This window comes from Neovison vison, chromosome 6 (genome assembly GCF_020171115.1).
Source record: "Neovison vison isolate M4711 chromosome 6, ASM_NN_V1, whole genome shotgun sequence".
Taxonomy (NCBI): domain Eukaryota; kingdom Metazoa; phylum Chordata; class Mammalia; order Carnivora; family Mustelidae; genus Neogale; species Neogale vison.
Genome location: NC_058096.1, coordinates 53,290,785 through 53,315,708, shown reverse-complemented (window position 1 = coordinate 53,315,708; position 24,924 = coordinate 53,290,785). Strand labels below are relative to the sequence as shown.

Genomic DNA, 24,924 nt, shown 5'->3' with positions numbered 1-24,924 from the left:
ATAGCTGGAGAGTGGATGGGTAGAAGGAAAGGAGAGTAGCAGATGTATGTGTTATGCTGAACACACAGTGTTCTTTGTTGACGTACCATTGACACAATGTTACATTAGTTTCAGGTGTACAACATAGTGATTTGATGACTCCATGCCTTATGATGTGCTCACCATACCTACCCTCTGTCACCATTCAGTGTCCTTACAATACCACTGACTATATTCCCTGTGTTATACCTGTTTTCCTTGTGACTTACTGATTTCATAACTGGAAGCCACACACCTTTACCAGTTTTGCCCGTCCTCCTACACCCCTCCCCTCTAGAAACCATCAGTTTGTTCTCTGTGGGTCTGTTTCTACTTTTAGGGTTTTTTTGTTCATTTGTTTTTCTTGTAGATTCCTCATATAAGTGAAATCAGATACATCTGTCTTTTTCTGACTTATTTCACTTAGCATAATAGTATTTAAGTCCATCCATGTTGTCACAGATGGCAAGATAGCATTCTTTTTTATGGCTTTATGGCTGAGAAATATTCTGTATACACACACACACACATATTTACCCATTCGTTGATCAGTGGACACTTGTGTTGCTTCCATACCTGGGCTATCATAGATAATGCTGCTGCAAAAAACATAGGGGTGCATTTTCAGCTTAGTGCTTTTGTTTTCTTTGGGCAAATAACAGTAGTGGAATTACTGGATCATATGGTACTTCTATTTTTAACCTCCAGACTATTTTCCCCAATGGCTGTACCAGTTTACATTCCCACCAACAGTGCTGGAGGGCTTCTTTTTGCACATCCTCACTTGTTCTTTCTCTTTTTGATTCTAGCCATTCTGACCGGTGCAAGGTGATCTCACTGTGGTTTTGACTTGTATCTCCCTGGCAGTTAGTGAATTTTTTCATGTGTCCGTTGCCCATCTCTGTGTCTTCTTTGAAAAAATGCACTCAGGTCCTCTGCCTCTTGTTATCTGGGGGGAGGGGTGTTGAGTTGTAGAAGTTCTTATATATTTGGAACATTAACCTCTAACAAAATATATCATCTGCAAATAGCTTCTCCCATTCAGTATATTAACTTTTGGGGAGTTTTTTGATGGTCTCTTTCATGGTGCCAAAGCTTTTTTTTTTTATTTTTTAAGATTTTGTTTATTTGACAGACAGAGATCACAAGTAGACAGAGAGGCAGGCAGAGAGAGAGAGGGAAGCAGGGCCCCCGCTGAGCAGAGAGCCCCATGTGGGACTCGATCCCAGGACCCCGGGATCACGACCTGAGCCGAAGGCAGCGGCTTAACCCACTGAGCCACCCAGGCGCCCCGTGCCAAAGCTTTTTATTTCATAATCCCAATCATTTATTTGAGGAGACCTAACTAGAAAAATATTGCTAGGCTGATGTCAGAGGAATTACTGCCTAAGTTTTCTAGGAGTTTTACGGTTTCAGGTCTCACAGTTAGGTATTTAACCCATTTTGAGTTTCTTTTTTGTGTATCATGTAAGAAAATGGTTCAGTTTCATTCTTTTGCAGTTGTCCAGTTTTCCCAACACCACTTGTTAAAGAGACTTTTTCACATTTTATATTCTTGCCTTTGTTGCAGATTAATAGACCATATAACCACGGCTTTACTTCTGGGCTCTCAATTCTGTTCCATTGACCTTTGTGTCTAATTTTGTGCCACTACCATAGTGCTTTGATTACTGCAGCTTTGTAGTATATCTTTAATCTAGGATTGCGATACCTCCAGTTACATTTTTCTTTTTCAGGATCGCTTTGGCTATTTGTGGTCTTTTGTGGTTCCATACACATTTTAGTACTGTCTCTTCTAGTTCGGTGAAAAATGCTTTATGTATTTTGATAGAGATTGTATTGAACCTGTAGATTGCTTTCGGTAGTATGAGATTTTAATTCTACCAATCCATGAGCATGAAATATTTTTCAATTTCTTGAATCATCTTCAGTTTCTTTCACCAGTGTCTTGTGGTTTTCAAAGTACAGATTTTTCACTTCTTCCTTGGCTAAGTTTATTCCTAGGTATTTTGTTCCTTTTGGTGCAGTTGTAAATGAGATTTTCTTAATTTCTCTCTCTGCTACTTCATTATTAGTATATAGAAATGCAACTGATTTCTGTGGATTAATTTTGTATTCTGCAATTCTACTGAATTCACTTATTCTGGCTATTTTTTGTAGAATCTTTAGGGTTTTCTGTACATGGTATTAATGTCATCTGTAAATAGTGACAGTTTTTCTCTGATTGCTGTGGCTAAGACTGTTGAATAAAAGTGGCAAGAGTGGACATCCTTGTCTTCCTCTTGGTATTAGGGGAAAAGCTCAGTTTTTCACTGTTGTGTATGATGTTAGCTGTGTATTCTTCATATATGGCCTTTTATTATGTTGAGATACGTTCCCTTTAACCCCATTTTGTTGAGAGTTTTTATCCTGAGAAGATGCTGAATCTTGTCCAATGCTTTTTTCTGTATCTATTAAGATTTTTATCCTGTTCTGTTGTGGTATATCATGCTGATTGATTTGCAAATATGGAAGCATCCCTGCATCTCTAGGATAAATTCCACTTGATCATGGTGAATTATCCTTTTAATGTATTTTTGAATGTAGTTTACGAATATTTTGAAGATCCTGGCATCTATGTTTATCAAGGATAATGACCTGTAATTTTCTTTTCTTATGGTGTCTTTGTCTTGGTGGTTTTGTAGTCAGGGTAATGATGGTCTTGCAGAATGTATTTGGAAGCTTCAATTTTTTTTTTTTTTTAATAGTTTGAGGAGAACAGGTATTAACTCTTCTTTAAATATTTGGAAGAACTCCTGTGAATCCATCTGGTCCTGGATTTTTGTTGGGAGGTTTTTGATTATCAGTTCAATTTCATTACTAGTAATTGATCATTCAGATTTTCTATTTAATTCTAATTTAGTTTCAGAAGATCTGGTGTTTCTAGAAATTTATCCATTTCTTCTAGTTTGTCCACTGCATGGCGATGTAAATTTTTGGCATATAATGTTTTTGTAATAGTTTCTTAAAATCATACTTTGTATTCTGTGACTTCAGTTGTTACTTCTATTTTGTTTCTGATTTTATTGTGATTTTATTTCTTGATGATCCAGCTAAAGGTTTATCAATATTGTCTGTTTTTTTCAAAGAATCAGCTCTTGGTTTCTTTGATCTTTTACAGTGTTTTTTTAGTCTCTAATTCATTTATTTCTGCTCTGGTCGTTTTTGTTTCCTACTTATACTAACTTGGGTTCTGTTTCTCTTCTTTTTCCAGAAATTTTACGTTTAAGTTTAGGTTGTTTATTGAGATTTCTGTTGTTTCTTGAGATAGGTCTGTATCACTATAAATTTCACTTTAGAACTGCTTCTCTGTATCCCAAGGATGTTAGAATGTTATGTTTTCATTTTCATGTTTCCATGTATTATTTTATTTCACCGTTGACTTGTTGACCCATTGGTTGTTTGGTAGCATGTTGTTTAGCTTCCATGTGTTTGTACTTTTTCCAGTTTTTCTCTTCTTGTGATTGATTTCTAGTTTCATAACATGTGGTTTGAAAAGATGTAGGATATGATTTTATTCTTATTAAATTTGAGATTTGTTTTGCGGCCTAACATGTGATCTGTTCTAGAGAATGTTCCATTTGCACTTAAAATGAATATGTCTTATTGTTTTTGCATGGAATGTTCTATATATATCTGAAGTCCATCCGGTTTGATGTGTTGTTCAAAGACATTATTTCCTTCCTAATTTTCTGTTTGGTTAATCTGTCCACTGGTGTAAATGGAGTGTCTGTGTCTCCTCCTAGTACTGTAGCACCGTCAGTCCTACTCCCTTCATGTCTGTCTCTCTTTGTCGTATGTACTTAAGTGTCTCAGTGTTGCTGGTATAGATACTTAAAACCATTAAACCCTCCTGTTGGACTGACCCCTTTATCATTATGTAGTGCCCTTCTTTGTCTTATGTTACAGTCATTGTTTTAAGGTCTATTTTGTCTGATAAGTTACTATCCTGACTTTTTTTTTTTTTCCATCTCTATTCTTATGGAATATTTTTTTCCATCCTTTTACTTTTGGGCCATATGTGTCTTTAGATCTGAAGCAGGTCTCATGTAGCTCCATATAGATAAGTCTTGGTTTTTATCCATTTAGATGTCCCATTTCTTTTGATTGGAGTATTTAGATCATTTACTTTAATTATTGATAGGTATGTGCATTTTGCCATTTTGTTAATTGGTTTTATGTTCTTCTTTCCTTTCTCTCATTACTTGTGATTGATGATTTTCTATAGTATTGTGCTTAGCTTTCTTTCCCTTTATTTTTTGTGTATCTATTACAAGTTTTGGGTTTATAGTAACATCCTAAGTATATACCAGTCTATAGTAAGTTGATGGTCATTTAAGTTTGAACCTATGCGAAAAAAGCATTCTTACTCTCCCCTCCAAATTTTATGTATATGTTTTATTCAAAATTTTATTCTAATTCTGACCTTTTATTAAAGGAGTTCCTTTGATATTTCTTGTAATGCTGGTTTAGTGCTGATGAATTTCTTTAACTTTTGTTTGTCTGGGAAATTCTCTTTAATTCTGAATGACAGCCTTTCTGGGTAGAGTATTCTTGGTTGTAGGTCTTTTTCCTTTCAGTACCTTGGATATATCATGCCACTCCTATCTGGCCTGCAAAGTTTCTGCTGAGAGATAAGCCTTGTGGGGTTTCCCTGGTATATAACTTTTTGCTTCTGTCTTGATGCTTTTAAAATTCTCTTTATCTTTAAACTTTGACATTTTAACTTTTACATGTCATAGTGTGGACCTCCATGGGTTCAACTTTTTCAGAACTCCCTGTGCTTCCTGAATCTGGAGGTTAGGGATGTTTTCAGCTATTTCCTAAAATGTGTTTTTCTGTCTCTCTTCTCCCTGTGGAACCACTATAATGTAAATATTTGTTTGCTTGATGTTGTTCAAGAGATCCTTTAACCTATCCTCATTTTAAAAATTCTTTTTCCTTTTTGCTGTTCAGCTTGGGTGCTTTCCATTACCCTGTCTTCCAGACCCATTTTTCTACATTGCTACACTACTATGAATCTCCTCTAGTGTATTTTTCATTTCAGTTATTGTATTATTCAGCTCTGGTTGGTTCTTTTTTATATTTTTCATCTCTTTGTTGAAGTTCTAAGTTCTTCCACTCTTCTCTGCAGCCCAATGATCATTTTTATGATGACCTTAAAACTCTAAAGCAATATGGCTAATAATCTACATTTCATTTAGTTCTTTTCCTCAGGTTTTGTCTTCTTCCGTCACTTGGAGCATGTTCCTCTGTCTTGTCATTTTGGTTGATTTTTGTGCCTATGAATTAGGTAGAACCACAACTTCTCCTAAACTTGAATGAACACTCTTATGTATAGTCCTCCCTTGTATAGACTGTGTACCTGTGGATTTGGCTAGCTGCAGGCTGAAGTGTGCATGGGCTGGGTTGATCCTAGGGCTCTCCAAGCAGAGAATGCCCTGGCAGGACAGCTGAAGTGGTGCAAGCCAGGGTGTCACAGAGTGCTCAGTGCAGATGTGCCCTGAAGGGCTGGCTGGAGCTGAAGCCAACACAGGCTGCAGAGGTCCAGGATACCCCACTCAGCAGGTGCCCTAGCAGGGCATCTGGAACCAAGATGGGCATGGGCTGGGGATTCCTAAGGTGCTCCACATTGGAGGGTGCCTTAGCAAACCATCTGAAGCTGAAGTGGTACGGGAAGTGTTCCTGGGTTCTCTGCACCTGTGTCCCCTCAGTGTAACAGTTGGAGCCACAGCAAGTGCCAACCAGGGTGTGCCATTCTGGGGCTGCCTTAGTGGGACAGTGAGGGCAGGTGTGGGCTAGGGCCCCTGGGCTCAATGAGGTGATAGTCCAGTCAAGGTGCCTGGACCCCACTCCCATCCCATCTGCTCAGTCAAGTTGCAGGGGGAATGGAAATTGTTTAGTCACCAGCCTCTCCAACCTGGAGAGAGTTTTAGCAGCTCTCCCATCGTTTGTCAGGGCTCTAGGTCTAGCCCCTTTATATTCTAGTTGCTTTCTTAAAAGAAGCTTAAGCCACAGCTTTGTGTCTGTGCCTTAGGGCAGATAGATCTGCTCATGGTCCCTCAAAACCATCCCTCCACACAGCTGCTGGCAGCATCAGGGGTGGGGGTTCCCTTCATGACCGTGTCTCCATCTTTCTTGCTCTTCTGTCTGTGATCTCTTTTGTTGGACAGAAGCTGGTCAGTCAGCCCGCAGTTCTTCAGGAGGAATTGCTTTATAAATAGGTTCAGAATTGGTGTGTGCAGGGAGGAGGTGAGTTCAGGGTCTTCCTACATTGTCATTTTGGACCAGAACCGAACACATCTCTTTTTCGAGCAATATTTTTGCCTCATGATTGTAAACATCAGAGGTTTTTCCTATGTAGATTCTTGTTCTCTTTCAAAAAGATTTGTTGATAATGACAGCCATCCATTCTGTAATGTCTGAATCAAAGTAATTCATGAGTTGCTTTGGGAATTATGAACATGGTAGTTCTTATGTAGTTGATGACATGTAAGCCCCTCTGTGGTTTTACATGTTCTAACATTTAAAGAGATCTCAGAAAAGTATAGAAAATTCTATTAACCTGTTCAAATTTTGGTCCATGCTGTCTTGCCTATTTACTTTTACTCCTTCCAGGATGTCAGATATATCCCTGGGTAACCATTGAAACACTGTAGAATTCCAGATGGATGAAAAAATGTGGAACTCAAGGAGTGACATTATCTGACAGCCTCTACATAGGAGAAGGAAGCAAATCCCTTTAAGGAAGTAACATTAAACTATAACTTCGAGGAAAGTACCATGACTGATTTAAAATAATCTTCACTGCCACCAACTCTAGATTAAAAGAAACATACATTCAAGTTTCTTGAAGAGTTGTGGCCAAAAGGCTGTATTTACACAGCTTCTTTACAGTTTTGCTCCATAATATGTAAGTGTTGTAGAGCCCAGAGGAACATCACTCACATATGATTTCAAATGGTAGGAATTCTGATTAGCATTACACTAGAAATTTCAAGGAAGAACTTTCGAGTCACAACCTTGTTGAAATATCCCCAAATAGGCATTTGCCAGAAGCCTGAACTGGCTTTTACTTGAGTGATAAAAATCGTCTTGATTATTACTCTGAGGGCCTCAGCTAGCTGTAACATCAAATATTTCAACCTACTCCCTGAACTCTCTTTACAAACACAGTGGAACCACAGAAAAATAAGATACTTTTTTCCATCCAGATACTTGCTGACGTGCTGCTTACAGGACTAACAGGCTGCCCACTGGTCTGTTTCACACCAGCAGAGGGGCTGGGCTTGTCCTTCGGATTAAGTCTATTAAAAACTAGAGACGGGGTGCCATGTGCTTTTAGGGTTCTATAAGTCTTTATTTTGTAGGACGTGTTCTAATTAAGGTCTTTTTAAGATGACCTTTAAGGATTCTGGTATAAGTGCTGTAACTTACAAATTCAATTTCTCTTGTCTTTTATGATGTTCTAAATGAATGATAGTGATTTATATAGGTTTTCTGTGAAAAAATATTTTTAAAAATTCCAAAATATTTTTTCATTGTCTTAAAAATATTTCCTTATCTTACCTAAGAAGAATGTATGCATGTATGTCTAGATATACCAACCACCTTCCAAATACTTTATTCCTCCCCCAAAAATATAATACTCTTAGATTAACAGTTGATATTTAATGATATGAATGTCACAGCAGTTAATCAGAAATAAGTGGATTTTTTTAAAAAAAGTGGATTTTACTAGGCTCTGTTAAATTCACAAAAAAGCAAACTTTTTTTTGCTAATAATCTCATTTCTTCACATGGGGATATTAGTCACATGAGGTTCGTGTCTACACCAGCTACATGTGAGTTTTTATAAATTTTCTGGTTTACTTTTCTCTTGTTTTAAGATATAATGTGCTATGGTGTGAATACCATTCTTTAAAAATCCAGAGAATAAAAACAAAAAAATCCAGAGAATCTAGAATGACAGTCATAACGAAGTGCTTCTGCTCATGCGGATGAAGTGCTGCGTTACCTCATGGGAACCTCTTTCGTGTTTTGGGTATTTAGAAGGCAGTTCAAGGTAACGCTAAAAGAACACCTAGAATTTTAGCACATGACTTATATTAAATGTGTCCGTAACTGGTAAAATATCTCTATTACCAAATACACTGGCAAAATAAAGGAGGTCCCATCACAAAAGGAATTAATTCCAATACAGTGTTTTTTACTAGCTTAAAGGAAAGGTAATGGAATATTGAATGAATTTTATATTAAGACCAAATATTCTATAGAGATCTCTGTAGAGATCGTCTGTCGATCCATAGATAGATTCTTCAGATCTCAGTTGAAAACATGGCTTCACTTCACTCAAGGGTTGGCATTGTGTATGGTCATTAGTGAGAAGATGTTTGAAGATAAATTGTGTTTATAACATTTTGTTTTGTGTCTCCACAAAGGAAAATGCAGTGTTAGAGATTTTAACCACAGTTCAACTACCTGAGATGTCTTACACACAGCTGTAGTTTTCAAACCACACTATCTGGAGTCTTTTTTCTTACAAATTTAATAGTAATGTAGTTCCATTATTACCATTTTCTGGATGTATTGCAAAATTGTGTAACTTTAGCCTTAACTATCGTAATTATCTACCACTACGTATGCAAAGATCTTTTGATTTGTAAGTTAGTAAAAGCTGTATTAAAACATGTCCTTACAGAATCAGTGTATCTGTACCAATAGCAATTGAAGTTTGGCATAAATGTGTTGTAGAATTGATCCAACTTCCAGTAGAATAACAGTCATAATGATGTATTTAAATTTTCTTTTAATGCCTTGATCAGTTAAATTTATATTTTAATTCTGATATTGTTATAGTTGAAAAAATCAATAATCTGAGTTTTGATGTCTATCCTCAAATATTATCCACGAAGTAGTAAGTAACTCAAGAAAGACTTGATGTCTGTCTCAAATATCCATGAACTAGTAACTCTAAATAACTTAGAGATGATGTCTCATATTGTACATATATTTGTTAGGCAGTTACTATGGGCCAAATGTTAAGCTAAGAATTTTCAATATAGACATATAGATTAGATAGAGATAATTTAATATATATAACTATTTAATTATGTATGTGTATATATATCATTTATTGGATATATTGAGTAGTTTATATAAATAGACATAATTTTATTCCTCCCAATGAATCTGAAATAATATTAATGTCATTTTATAGAAAAAGAAAGTAAATTACCCAGGTCTCACAAGTAGTAAGTATCCATGTAATAGGATATGTATGAATTCTGTGTTTTATCAGTAAGCTATGTGTGCATTTTTGTTGTTGTTGTTGTTGTTAGCAAAGCTTGTTGTTATCCTGCCAATAGCTAAGCCAAAATTAAGTCTAAAAAAATCACACATGCATATAACAATGATTGTTAAACTGAGTTTGGGGATGCCTGATGATAAAGTCTGATAGAAGCAAAGGAATAGTAATGACAGAGGAATGGAAGAGAGTATTAGAAGTGGTAGTGGAGGTTTCAAAACCTGGATTCTAGTCATTTTTCTCAGGATCTTAGGTAGCCACCCCCTATATGCTTTCTATTCTTTTTATATCAGCAGAATCATGCATGCTATTTTTCCATATTAGATCTTTGAGCAGCTTAGACCTGTAAAGCTAGCAGAGGGGATCTAAAACTATTTTTTTTTCTAATTATGAAAGTAGTACATGCACATTAGAGAATGAAATGCAAAAACAAAGAAAAGTCACTTCTAACCTGTCATCAGTCAGGAACATTGTTGCCATGTTGGCGTACTTTCTTGTAATGTTTGTCTGTGTACATGTTCACAACGGTGATCATACTAAGTAAGTCAATCCTGATCATACTCAGTAAGTCAATCCTATCTCAGTTCCATTTAACATAGTGTTCTAAGTATCTCACCACATCATTAAATTTTGAAATAAGTGTCATTTTAAATTATTGTATGATAGTCCATCATTTTTATGAGCTGTCACAGACTAATATTTTAGAAGTGTAATAGAAACTCTAACTTTATTTGCAAGAACATTAATGAATCAAATGCCTCCGCTTTGGTCTAGAAATACAGAAACTTGGTATTATAGCTATTGTTAAATAAGGCTTAATATAAAAAAATAGGAAATGGATTTGTCAGTGTGATGACATTTGCTTATTAGACACAGCTTTCAAAATATGGACTTAAAAGACCACCAAAGTTTAGACAATAAAGGGAGTAATAAGGACTTCTTGGAGTGAAATAGTTGGTAGCCCCTGAAGCAGAAGTGCCATCAACCCTGAGGAATGTGACGGACAGCAGTGTAGCTCGACTTTTCGTTTGCTTTTTTAATCATAATCTGCCCAAGGACCCTTTTAGACCTTTCTTTTTTTCCTAATCACTTCTGCTCTCCTGCAACAATGACAGTTTAATACCACAGATATACTATTTCTGTGCATTCTTTTAGCATCTAAGACCTTTTCTTGTCCCTCAAGGACCAATTTTCACCCTCCTGGGGACACTGCCCTCATTTAGAATGCATGACCTGGAGTAATCATTTAAGGTATTATTCTAACGATGTGTTCATCAGGATAATTCCCATGCCATCCAGGACTTTTCTCAATGTCACTTTGCTCTTTTATATGCTCAGAAAATGAAAATTGAATCAGGATTTAATCCTAAACCACCGCTTCTCAAATTTTTCAGCCCAGGGAGTTAACTGTGAATCAGTATTCTGATTGTCCATTTTTGGTTCAAGCCCAGTGTCATTCCAGGTCTGTTTTATCTTAAAAACTTGTGCAAATTTTATATTTTCCTCCTTGGTAATTCTGTAATCCTTGAGTAAAATTGGTGCTTCAAGAAGGTGTACTATTTATATCATATGGCTCTGTGTATTCTTGCACTTATTTTTATATCATTGCCATTGCTCAAAAATACGATGAGCATGGGCCGCAGCACTGGCATAAACACAGGCATCCTTAAGAAGATATTGAAAGGACATTTATTCGGGTACAAAAATTCCCATAGAGTTGGTAAGATTCATAGTAATTCCAGTATACTCCAAAAGTATAATAACTTTGGGGGAACTATAAGATAGTTTCATCTTCTGTTTCATTGCTCCTTTCTATTACTTACCCATTCTAAAGGGCAAAAGGACCTGGTGTTTGTTTTAGACATTGTGGGGGGTGGGGAGGAACAAGCTGGAAGGTGCTTTGGGAAGTGATATGTAGAAAGAAGGATTAGTTTTAAGCAGTTTGCTCTAAAGATGAGCATGAAAATGATCTGTTCTTCAACCCCTCCTTTTTTTAATTAAAAATAGGATCCTTCAAGAGAGAGGAAGAGAATCTTATGCAAGCTCCACACCCAGCATAGAGCCAGATGCAGGGTTCGATCTCACAACCCTGAGATCATGACCTGAGCGGAAATCAAGAGTTGAATGTTGAACCAAATGAGCCACCAAGGCACCCCATCCTCCTTTTTTTTTTTTTAAGATTTTATTTATTTGACAGAGAGAAATCACAAGTAGACGGAGAGGCAGGCAGAGAGAGAGAGGGAAGCATGCTCCCTGCTGAGCAGAGAGCCCGATGCGGGACTCGATCCCAGGACCCTAAGATCACGACCCGAGCCGAAGGCAGCGGCTTAACCCACTGAGCCGCCCAGGCGCCCCCCATCCTCCCTTTTTAAAAATAGTTTCTACTCTTAGTTCAGGTTGTAACAGTTATTTCTTTTTAAGATGTTGCTTAAAAGCTTTCTATGGAATTAGCACTCACAAGAAATTCCATGTTTTTTCCTCTTCCACACTTCTGACATTACTGTTTGTCGTAATTGCTGTTCATGGCATTTAAGTATAGCAGTTATCATAGGTGTGAATTCATTGCCCTTTATTTTTAATGTTCAATATATGTGAAGAGACCATTAATTAATTTGCATAGTACCTCAATGAGAAGGGCTGAATAAAATCTCTAAAAATGAGATAGGAAAGTAGATTTAGAGAGTGAAAATTGTGCAAATAATTGGTTTGACTCAAGGTCACTCAAAATCTTAGTTGCCAAAGTGAAATGCACCTAACCAGTCCCATCTCTCTGTGATGTTCCTTGTCTACATCCAGAAAAGTCTCAGTTGCATCTCTCAACTACCTGGTGTGGGACTACTCTATCCAATTAAAACAACTGAACAAAAAATTAAGATATGCCAAACTGAATAAATATTCATCAATAAGTAGAAATTTATAGCAAGTGGCCAAAGTTATAGCAGATTCCATTTTATTCCTATTTGTAGGCTCAAATATGTGATACAGTTAAACTCCCAAGCACTTATTTGTAAGATTCTGAAGAGAGGTCAGTACTCTTTTGAGGAAATAAATTTTGAGTTAGGGCAGTGAAGACTAGGATTAAATGAGCTGGGATATGTGACTTGGAGTTCAAGAGAAAATACCTATTAGGAAAATAAATCTTTGCTTTAGGTAGGAAGTTTTGTTTTGTTTTGTTTTGTTTTAAATGAAAAGTCTTCAAAATCTATCATGATTCTTTATGAAGGTTTTTTGAATCACTTTCCATAGTTAATATTTCAAATATATTTTGTATGCAAAAAAATAATAATAATAACAGTTCCAGGATCAGCGATACCTTCACTACTCTAGAGTTGTTTTAAGCATCAGGTCTGTGTATGTGTTTTTCCTTGTTATATTAGGTTTCCTAAATTATGTTTACTAATTTTTTTCAAGAAAAGAATGATCATCTGCAACTTCCATTGCCAGTATTAATTATAGCAGCCTTATATAACAGATGGGTTTCTTGGGGGGTTTTTTTGGTGAAAGGTGCCTTGTTTTAGTGTCATCTACCAAGACCCAAAAATACATATGTTTAGGGTAACAAAATAGTAGAATGCGTAGATCCGGCGCTCACCTCCTCCCAAAGACCTACTAGGCCTGCAACTACATATAGAGCAACTCTGAGAATGACCTGAAGATTAGCAAAACTACTCTTCCACATTAAGAAGGGTAGAAGGGGCAGAGAAGCAATGTGTCTGGGAACCAAACCCCTGACACAGCAACCCAAAAGTGGGAGGGATATCATAGGTACAGAGGTCCTCCCTGAGGACTAAGCAGTTCAAGCCCCACACTGGATACCCCCGACATCTTAGGGATCTGTGTCAAGAATACTTGTGAGCATAAGGAATATCATGGAAGACTTCGGGAGAAGGAGAGGAGAAGTGAGTTGGGGGAAATCGGAGGGGAAGACAAACCATGAGAGACTGTGGACTCTGAGAAAGAGTTTTGAAGGGAGAGGGCAGTGAACCTGATGGTGGTTATTATGGAGGGCATGTATTGCATGGAGCACTAGGTGCTGGGTGTGGTGCATAAACAATGAAAAAAATTGTTGGAACACTGAAAAAAATTAATTTAATTTTTTTAAAAAATGAAGCCCCCAAATTCTTTGAAAATCAGTGGAGCTTCACTCCAGAAGAGCCAGAGGGCCATGAGGAAATCAAGACTTCACTCTTCTCTTAAAGGGCTTGTATATAAACTGACTCCAAGAGCCAGAACACAGGCAGCAGTTTGAAAAGCACGAGGGCCATTAGTGAAGATTTATTGATTATTTTAGGGTATGTGCAGGATGGGTAAACATCTGTAGAAACTTTTCTCCTGGAATGGAAGTGTTGGCAGACACCATTTTCCTTGCCCTCCTTCAACCTAGCTAGCCCCTGCTGGTGGCCACCAGTTTGGAACCTCTCTATCTCCTTTCCTATCACTTCTCAACCCACTCTCGCATTCCCTGTGGACCCAGCCTGCCCTGCTCTACAGATGTCCCCCTGAAGTGGTTCCTACACTGCCTAGAGGGCATCCCCCACACACACAGCTCATACATGAAATACCTGTGAAGCACCTGGTTCTGATGACCAGGGGGTATTGTACTTCTGGGCAGTTGTCTATAAGAGGCTACTACCTTCAACCCAGGAGATGTAACTGACCTACCTAATACACAGAAATAAACACAGAGACAAAATTAGGAGACAGAGGAAGAACAAGGTAAAACCTCAGGGTTGGAGGGGAGAGGTGAGGGAAACTAAATGAAACAGATATGCAGTCTACCTGATAAAGAGTTCAGATAAATGGTCTTAAAGATACTCAGTGGAAATGTCAGCAAAGAAGATATAAAACAGAATCAGTTGGAGCTGAAGAATACAGTAACTGAGTTGAAAAATACACTAGAGGAAGTCAACAGCTTAGAGGATGAAGAAGAATGGATCAGTGATCTCAAAGACCAAGTAGTGGAAATCATCCAAGCAGAATAGCAAAAAAGAAAAATGAGGACAGGTTAAGGGACTTCTTGGACAACATCAAGCATACTCACATTTTTATTATAAGGGTCTCAGAAGGAGAAGAGAAAGGGACAGAAAACTTATCTGAAGACATAAAAGAAGCAACTTCTCTAACCTGGTAAAGAAAACCTATTCAGGCCCAGGAAGCACAGAGAGCCCCAAACAAGATGAACCTAAAGAGGTTCACCCACAGACATAATTAAAATGCCAAAAATTAAAGATAAGGAGAGAGACTTCAAAGCAACAAAAGAAGAGCAACTAGCTATGTACAAGGGAACACCTGTAAAACTTTCAGCTGATTTTTCAGCAGAAACTTTGCAGGCCATAAGGGAACGCATGATATATTCAAAGTGCTGAAAGGTTAGAAAACAAACAATCCGTACTACCAAGAATACCGTACCTGGCAGCATTACCATTCGGAATTGAAGGAGAGATAGTGTTTCCCAAACAAACAAAAGTTAAAGGAGTTCACCACTAGACCAGCCTTACAGGAAATGTTAAAGGGACTTCTTGGCAGAGGTGGGGGGGGGGCGGATTTATATAGTAAAACTAGATTACTTATAAAACTACTCCAAAGATCAGAAGACAAAAGTCGTAAAATCAACTGTATCTACAATAATTAGTTAAGGTATACACATAATGAAAATATGTATAACATGACGTCAAATACATAAAAGGGGGGGTACAGAATAAAAATGTGCTTTCAAAATGGGTTCACACTTAAGGGACAAACAAAATAACCTGCTATATAAATAGGGAGTTATATTTGAAACTCATGCTAATCACAAACCAAAAACCTATAATACATACTCAAAAAATAAAGAGAAGGAAATCCAAGCCTAACATTAAAAAATGTCATCAAATCACAATGTAAGAGAGCAAAAGAAAGGAACAAAGAACTATGAAAACAACCAGAAGGTAATTAACAAAATAGCAATAAGTACATACTTAACAATTTCTTTAAATCTAAGCTAAGTGCTCCAACCAAAAGACATAGGCTGAATGAAGGCATAAAAAGAATCCATCTTTATGCCGCCTACAAGAGGTTTCACACTTTAAAGACACAGGCAAACTGGAAGTAAAGGCATGGAGAAAGGTACTCCATGAAAATGAAAATGGAAAAAAAAAATCAGACATAAAAGAGGGCATTACATAAGGATAAAGGGATCAGTTTAATAAAAGATTTAACTGTAAATATTTAAGCACCTAACATAGAAACATTTAAATAAATAAATATTGACAGAGATAAAGTGAGAAATTGACACTAATGAAATCATAGCAGGAAATTTTAATACCCCACTTACATCAATGGATGGATTATTCATCCAGAAAATCAATAAGGAAACTATCTTTAAACAACATACTGTACCAAATTGAGTAGGATTTATATATAACATTCCATCCCCAAATAGCAAGGTACATGTTTTTTAAGTGCACGTGGAACTTTCTCCAGGATAGATCACATGTTGGGTCATAAAACAACTTTAAATAAATTTAAGAAGATTGAAATTATGTCAGGCATCCTTTCTGACCACAGCAATATGAATTTAGAAATAAATTACAGGAACTGGCAGAAACAAACACATGGAGGCTAAACAACATTCCAGTAAACAACCAGTAGGTCAATGAAAAAATCAAAGAGGAATTAAAAAAATACCTTGTGACAAATGAAACACAATTTTCCAAAATCTTTGGGAAGCAGCAAAAATAGTTGTAAGAGGGAAGATTATAGTCATACAGACCTACCCAAACAAACAACAGAAATCTGAAACTCTTTAACATTATACCTAAGCCACTAGAAAGTAGAATAAAGCCCAAAGTTAGAAGAAGGAAAGAAATAACAAAGGTCAGAGTAGAAATAAATGAAATAGAGACTAAAAAACAAAAAACAAACAAAACAAAACAAAAACATAAAAAAGATGAACAAAACTAAGAGCTAGTTCTTAGAGAAACAAAACTGATAAACCTGTATCCAGACTAATCAAGAGAAGATTCAAATGAAATCAGAAATGAATGAGGAAAAGTTACAACTGAGAAATACAAAGGATTATGAAAGGCTACTACAAAAAATTGCTTGCCAACAATTTACACAACCTAGAAGAAATGATAAATAGCTAAGTCCCTAGAAATACAGCCCTCCAAGACTGAATCAGAAAAAAATAGATATGACAAATTAGTAATAATGAAGTTCAACTAGTGACTTAAAAACTCTTGGGAAACACAAGTTCAGGATGAGAAGGATTCATGAGTGAATTCTACCAAACATTTAAAGAGGCATTAATACCTGTCCTTCTCAAAATATTCCCCAAAATTGAAAAGTAAAGAACATTTCCAAATTCATTCTACAATACTAGCATGATTGATAGCAAAATCAGACAAAAGATACTATTAAAAAAAAAAATTACAGGCCAATATCCCAGAAGAACATAGATGCAAAAATCTTCAACAAAACATTAGCAAACAACATTCAAAAATATATTCCAGTCAAGTGGAATTTACTCCAGGGATACAAGGATGATTCAGTATCTGCAAATCAGTGTGATCCACATTAACAAAATGAAGGATAAAATCATATGATCATCTCAATTGTGTAGAAAAAGTATTTGACAAAATTCAACATCTACTCATGATAAAGTCTCTCAATAAAGTGAGTAGAGAATGTACCTTAACATAGTGAAGCTAGGGACGCCTGGGTGTCTCATTCGTTAAGTGTCTGCCTTCAGCTCAGGTATGATGCCAGGGTCCTGGGATCAAGGACCGCATCAGGCTCTCTGTTCAGCAGGAAGCCTGCTTCTCTACCAACGGCCCCTGCTTGTGTTCCCTCTCTAGCTGTGTCTCTCTCGGTCAAATAAATCTTTGGGGAAAAAAAAATAGTGAAACTATATATGACAGGTTCACAGTTGACATCACACTTAACAGTGAAAAGCTAAAAGCTTTCTCTCTAGGATTAGGAATAAGACAAGGACTCTCACCTCACAACTTTTATTCAACAGAGTACCAAAAATCCTAGTCACATCAGACAAGAAGCAAAAGGCATTCAAATTCATACGGAAGAAGTAAAACTACCACCATTTGCAGATGACATGATACCATATATAGAAAACTCTCAAGACTACCAAAAAACTATTAGGATAAATAAATTCAGTAAATTTGCAGGATACAGAATTAATATATAGAAATCTGTTGTATTTCTATATACTACTAATGGACTATCAGAGAAATTAAGAAAACAGTCCCATTTGCAGTCGCATCAAAAAGAATAAAATGCCCCCAAAAAGTCCCCCTAAAACAAACAAACAAAAAGAATAAAATGCCTATGAGTAAACTTGACCAAGGAGGCGAAAGACCTGTACTCTGAAAACTATAAGACATTGGTAAACAAAAACACTAATTTGAAAATCTATATGCACCTCTTTGTTCATTGCAGCATTATTTACAGTAGCCAAGACCTGGAAGCAATGTAAGTGTCCATCAACAGATGAATGGGTAAAGATGTACACACACACAGAGACACACACTGGAATTTTACTCAGCCAGAAAAAGGGACATCTTGTCATTTGCAACAACATGGATGGACAGAGAGGGTATTATGCTAAGTGAAATAAGTCAGACAAATATCATATGATTTCACTTGTGTGTACAGTCTAAAAAAAACATGAAAAAAAACCAGACTCATACATACAGAGAACTGGTGGTTGTGTGGAGTTCAGGCAATGGGCAAAATAGCTGGAGGGGATTAAGAGGTACAGACTTGCAGTTGGAACAGTACACCGTAGGGAATGGAGTCGGTGATGCCGTAATAACTTTGTATGGTGACAGACAGTAACTACACTTCCTGTGATATTTCATAATGTATATAAATGTCAAGTCACTGCTGTACACCTGAAACAAGTATTATATTGTGTGTCAGGTATATTCAATTAAAAATACATATGCTTATTACATTTAAAAATCTAAATCTCTACACTTCCTTGCCAATTATCCTATCAGATGTGTCTCGGGCTGCCATGGTACCCTTCCCACTCCAGGAGCATATTTGGCTATTCTTTTCAATGACACTTGACATTCATGTGCCCTCACTATTTTGGACAAAAGCAAAATAACTGTATTAGAAAAACTCTTTGAGACTTAACCTGTAGAAAACAGGGAATTTAGACTTACATTTAAGTGTAGGTACTTTTTCTCACCAAAAAGTAAATCAGAACAGATAAGATTTCAATGTGTGACTTCTGTGGTGATTGATTAAAGGATAACTTGCTAGAATTTCTCACAGTTTTTTGGAAATAATTAGAAGCAAAGTAAAATTTATTGCCCAGTTCTGCATGACATAATGGAAATACTTAATAGAAAAGTAACCTGAAAACAGATTAAGAAATGCAATTTAGCAGACCATAGTAGGTTGAGATGTTTAGTTATAGGTGCAAGAAACAGCACATACAGATGTGAGCGAGAACCAGAAATTAATGTGTGTTCTTATATATGAGCGTAATTTAATAAGCTCCATTTATAGCTATATTTTTTTCAAACTGGGACGTATTCTATAAGAAAGGAAAAATTAAAAATAAGACTATCATCCAATTTGGTGTGGAAGAAAATATCTTCATACTGGAGGCTTTCATGTGCCTATGTTATACCACTATATTGCTGGAATTGTGAAGAGGGTGTTTTTAGCAACTTACCTTCTCGTGAAAGAAGACATGAGAAAAACACACTAACAATTATTGTGTTTAGATTTGATTATTATTGAAGGTATCAGCTTACAATTTCTCATGAAGATATTGGGGAAGTTGGCAAAGCAGCAGAGACCAGGAGGGCAAGGATGGGGACAAGAGTCACAAAGCATTTGGGTTGTAGCCTCACTTCCTCACCTACTTAACTTATGTCCTTAGAATTAGTTTTTGGCATTTTTCAGTGGTCTGAGAAAGTTATTAAAGAAGTGTCGAAGTCTAAATAGTCTTAAATGCATAAATGTGTTGCACGGCATAAATTTGGTAATTTTTATTTGAATCTTTTTTTTTTAATTTAGGCTTTTGAAATACAGTACCAAATATAGATATTATGGACATTCATCATAAAAGTACCTTCCCAAGTTACCAGCCCATGCCCTGGTGATCTGTGAGGGATGGTGGTCTCTAGTTCTTCTTAATAAGGTTGCTTTCCATTCATGGGTGCCATGGTCACTTGATTGAACTTTAAGAAACTTGTCAGAGGGGGCACCTGGGTGGCTCAGTGGGTTAAAGTCACTGCCTTCGGCTCGGGTCATGATCCCAGGGTCCTGGGATTGAGCCCCGCATCAGGCTGTCTGCTCAGCAGGGAGCCTGTTTCCCCCCTCTCTCTGCCTGCCTCTCTGCCTACTTGTGATCTCTGTTTGTCAAATAAATAAATAAAATCTTAAAAAAAAAAAAAAAAAAGAAAGAAAGAAACTTGTCAGAGGACTAATCCAGAGCCCAAATCTCCATTGCTCATGTTTCTGCTGGTTTTGCCTTTTCTCTAGCAAAACTTCCTACACTGGAATCTGGGTAAAGTATTTGAGCAAAGCAGTGAGTTTACTTCTGTTCAGCCTGTTAACTAACAGTAGACTCAAAGCATCTACTATTTTTCTTCCTACCTCAGAATCAGTTGACAGGATGATTAACTTGAAAAAACAGACCGGCAGAGACACTACAAAGCCTGCTGCTCAGAGTAGTTGTGCTATGGCTGGGGTGAGATGGAGGACCTGCTGGGGATGTGCTTCCAGGAACATCGACAGCCCTGTAACACTTTCCTCTGGCAGAAACTTCCCAAGAAAGAGCCTCCACCATCGTAGGAAAGAATAAGCTGGTGTCTCTATAATGAAAGCCTTTTTTTTTTTTTTTTCAATTGTTTTCCTTTCCATACCTGTTAGTCCCTATGGCTTAAAGAATAATATGTGGAATTGGGAATAAATTTGTATTAATTTTTCAAACTTCCAACACATTCTTAGTCAGTTTCTTTAATGTTCAAAATGGGGACAATACAGCCTGCCCTGAAATAATAAATAAAAATGGGGGAAAAGTTTATTTCTGGGGATAATGAAAAATAGGGTTTTCATCTAAAATGAGATCAAGCTGATATGTTGTCTGTATATTTATTCCATTATTGACATGATATCCCTTTCAAAATCTACCCAGATGGTTCACAGGCACCAGCCAGACCTCCTAAACCACGACCCCGCAGGACTGCACCGGAAATCCACCACAGAAAACCCCACGGTCCCGACGCATCATTGGAAAATGTTGACGCAAAAATTGCGAAACTCATGGGAGAGGGTTATGCCTTTGAAGAAGTGAAGAGAGCCTTAGAGATAGCCCAGAATAATGTCGAAGTGGCCCGGAGCATCCTCCGAGAATTTGCCTACCCGCCTCCAGTCTCCCCACGTCTGAATCTATAGCAGCCAGGACCTGTCCACACCAAAATGGCAAGCAGTCGATATCCCAGGATCGTGGAAAAGAGATAAGCGAGAGAAGGTGTCTCCTTGGCGTGGCATCTTGAGAAGAGGCTTGGAAAGGCTGCTTCTCAGAAGACAGCTGCTCGCTCAGGATGTCAACGGCTGTGCTTCCTTATTTCTGCTAGCCATACTTTTTAAATCAGGGTTGAACTGACAAAAATAATTTAAAGACGTTTACTTCCCTTGAACTTTGAATCTGTGAAGTGCTTTTCCTTGTTTACAAGTTGGCAAAGTTGAAGTTTGTTTTTGTTTTTAGTTTTGTTTTAGGGTTTTTGGTTTGTTGTTGTTTTTTTTTTTTTTTTTTTATCCCTGTACTGTGTTCTTGACAGACCCTTGGTAGAGTGGTCAGGTCTGCTGTAACATTTCCCACCAACTCCCTTGCTGTCCACGCCAGCAGCTGAGTCACATGTTCATTCGGATCTCATCCATCCCACCCCACCCCCCATGACCAGCTGGGTCCAGTTCCATTTCTCCCATTTACAAGATGCTTCAAAGGTTCTGATTTTCAACGTATTGAACTAATGCAAGAAAAGAAAAAAAAAAAAAGTGTGTGGCCTTCACTACTGAGTCTTTTCTTTGGAAACCTTTGCTGTTGTGAGATGGGAAAGTTATGAATGTATAAAGCATTTTTTCATCCATGAACTCACTGATTTTTGATAAGGGGTTTTTCATATGATACAGAAGAACATCCCTTGTGATCTTTAACCCCCATCCCCTATTCTCATCTTTGTCATCCCAGGGGTGTCACTACTCTGTAAAAAAAACAAAATATTAGGAAGCAGCTACTGCAGATGTGGGAGAAATTCACTTGCACAAGACAATGCCGTGTTGAAGTTATATAATGAGGTCCCCTGACGGTTACGCCTGCATTACTTTGAGGCATGCTTAATAAGAGGGCCGTCTCCCTGAAAGGTGTTAATAATTTTCAGATAAAATTATGATCATACCTTTCTCAAAGCAGAATAGAGTTCATTTCCTATATGAGTGATTACACGCTGGTACCTAACAAGTGTAGGAACCAGTACATATTGCAGTGGAAAAAGTTAAATCTTTGATGCACTGTTAAGTGCCAATGCTACTGCGGCAATGTCCCACTCCGCCCTCTTTGGCAAAGTCTCTGCACTCAAATCAGAGTTCACATTTAATTTGTAGGTTCTCATTGTGCCATCCAGTCAGGGAAAAGAAACTTAGATAGTTTTGCTTTTTTCTTTTTTTTTTTCCCCAAATGGAAGCTCATCCTTCAGAAACCATGTACTTACTTTTAATAGATCTACAAATATTTATTGAGCATCTATGATGTGCTTGATGCACTGTGTTTTCAAAGCACAAACTGTCCCAAGCTGATTGCGATATAATGTTTTGTTATTCTTTATCTGTGCTTTTGATGGCAAAAGTCCCTCTCTGAAAAAGCCTAATGAGAAGTTAGTGGAGAAGTGGGACAAAACCCAGGTCTGTGTGAAATGCTTGAGCCCACAGAAACTTTTCTAAATAGGGACTCGTGGCAGGGTTGTGCACCTTTCCGCCGCTCCTCTTTCAGCCTCACCCCGGGTGTGATGCACAGGGATGCAGCTGACACTGAGCCTGTCTTCGGGATTCGGAAGGACAGGACCAAAGATCCAGCAAGACGCCATGGAAATTAATCTTAAGCCTGAAGCGGTCACCAAGTTGACCAGGGAGGGGAACTATGGCCTTATTTTGCAGAGTGATGTGTGATATGTGCCCTTGATGGTTTGGCTGTCACGATAGGAGGTAGAGAGGAGTCACAGGCTTGGGTGTTTTAATTTCGCAAGTGATTCTACACTGGTCGGTGTCTTCAGAGAGGAATTTTCACTTTTCCTTAGATGTTGCACCTGTGAGCAGGTAAATGCGTGCATTTTTAAATGGCATCAGCTAATTCTTCATTGATTTAGGAACTCTGCATACATCATCGTGATTATCCTTTTTTTTTTATCAGTCTCTGATGTCATGTTGGAATAGCACTATATGTTTTGTGTTTTTTATGACTTGCTGATCATAGGTACAACTAAAAGCCAAAAGTTGCCACTTCATTGTGAAAATATTGTTATAACTTTAATAGATTAGAGTGATATAAAATACAAATGTGAGGAAAAACATAGTACATCCTCAAACAATTTTCAAATACTATGTGAAAATTTCCAATGAGAATTAGAAAAAGATTATAGAAATTCAGACCTTTTTTAAAAAAAAAATCTGTTTCGCAAAGAAGACATTAGCCTCCACTAAAATCTCTGCATCTTGTACTCAATAGCAACCATTAGTTCTATCATTAAAAGATTGAATCAGAAATTTCTATGGAATAGAATGGAAAGAGGGAAACTTTTTATCATACACGGTCATGAAAATCCCATTGCTACCTATTACCAATGATAACCTCAAAATTTTTTTGTGTGGAAATAATTAAAAATACTTTAAATTATAAAAATGACTACCCATTAATGGTTGGAAATGATCAACGCTTGGTTTCACTGTTATCCAGAAAGTCAGACATTCCTCCCATTTCTCAACACTTGGCACTATTTTAAGCCAGTGCACAATATAATCCATATAATTAAAACAAAATCATGGCCAACACTAACCTGCTCTCCCTCATCCCCCAACATGTTCTGGGGATAGAAGTACTTATCCTCAATGACGGTCCAGTAAATTAGTCTCCACAAGTTTTTTTTTTTCCCCTTGATGTCTACAATATCCTGGCCAAATTTTCTAGAATTGAATCAGAGCAGTCCTTCTGATTAACTTGAGCTTCCTTCCACAAAATGACCTTTAGCTCTTCCCTTTCCCCTCTTCCATCACCCAGATTGCAAATAGTCGTACTAAAGCCCTAATTGCAACTTCAAAGGGCCCGTTTGGTAACTCAATATCTCACACACAAGAACACTTGCAAAGATTTCTTCATAATGTGAACTTTTTTCTTTTTCAGTTCCAGAAGCATTTCCTACAGTTTGGACATTAATTTTCCTCTTGAATTTTCAACTTGAAGCTTTAATTTGCACTGAATTATCAAACCTGGTTAAAATTTTAATTTTTTTCCCTTAAGCTGACAGATTTGGAAGCAAATTACAGTGTGTTTTCAACATTACAGGTACTGTCTGTTGACCTGGAATTGTAGTGCTTCTAAGAAAAGTTTCCAAAAAAAGACAGCAATAGAGTGAAGGGTTTTCTTCCCAATTACTACTTTTTTTACATGGCTTTTTTAAACTTGTCTAATGTGGCAAAATAGTTATGTGTTCAATTAATTTATATTCATCTTTTTCAATTCTGGTTATTATGTAAACTCAAGTACTTTATCTGTTCTTTTAAGGTATTTTATAAAATGAGTCTTAACAAAATGCAGAGTTGGTATTTCATTTTTCAAATGAACACAAACATTTCTTTCACAGCATTTCTGTTTTCTTTTTGGTGCTAAGGAAAGGACATTGGATTCAAGAGCTGAGTGGACAGGGCGGTACCAAATGCCCAGCCCAGGTGGTTATTAAATACCAAAACCATATCATTTTATGGTATTTACATAAATAAGCTCCTTCCACATCTTTGACCTGCAGAAGTTCTATTAAAGTTCCAAGTAAGAACCATATCTGGGAAAGGCTGAATGTCTTCAGATGACAATTAAGAATTCCCAATTGTAACATCTGATCTCTAAATTCTTGGTTTTTCTAATTACTTATTTTATAAGGAAGAATATGTAAAATGGGCCACTATAAAATGGGGAGGGAACAATGAAGACTAAAAAAAAATGCTAATGACTACTACCATATAAAGAACCATAAAATGTGAAAGTAATTGATACGTGCAATATCCCACACATAGTAGTAATAGTTATATCCTTGAAGCACATACAATTAAAATGGGATTATACATAAGCAAATAATTCCAATGCCATATATAAATTGTCACTGGAATTATGTATTTACAGTACATGCTAAAGAACTTTTATTGGGCCCTTACTTTTTGCAAGGAACTTAGTAATAAAACATTTAACCCTCTCAACATCCATTAGGCCTCTTCTAGGACATAGAAGTAAAGGAGGGTATGACACATTCCTTCTGGAAATTTCGATGAATGAG

General features: G+C 37.0%; 1 protein-coding gene across 2 annotated transcripts in view; it reads left to right on the top strand.

The window, feature by feature from the left end:
- CBLB (Cbl proto-oncogene B) overlaps positions 1-24,189 on the top strand; it is a 218,689-nt gene extending 194,500 nt beyond the window's left edge. For both annotated transcript variants that reach the window (XM_044251309.1, XM_044251308.1), the window contains one exon: positions 20,523-24,189. In XM_044251309.1, the coding sequence (XP_044107244.1) occupies positions 20,523-20,782 (260 nt within the window). In that variant the 3' untranslated portion in view covers positions 20,783-24,189. The remainder of the gene's footprint in view (positions 1-20,522) is intronic.
- The last annotated feature ends 735 nt before the right edge of the window (positions 24,190-24,924 follow it).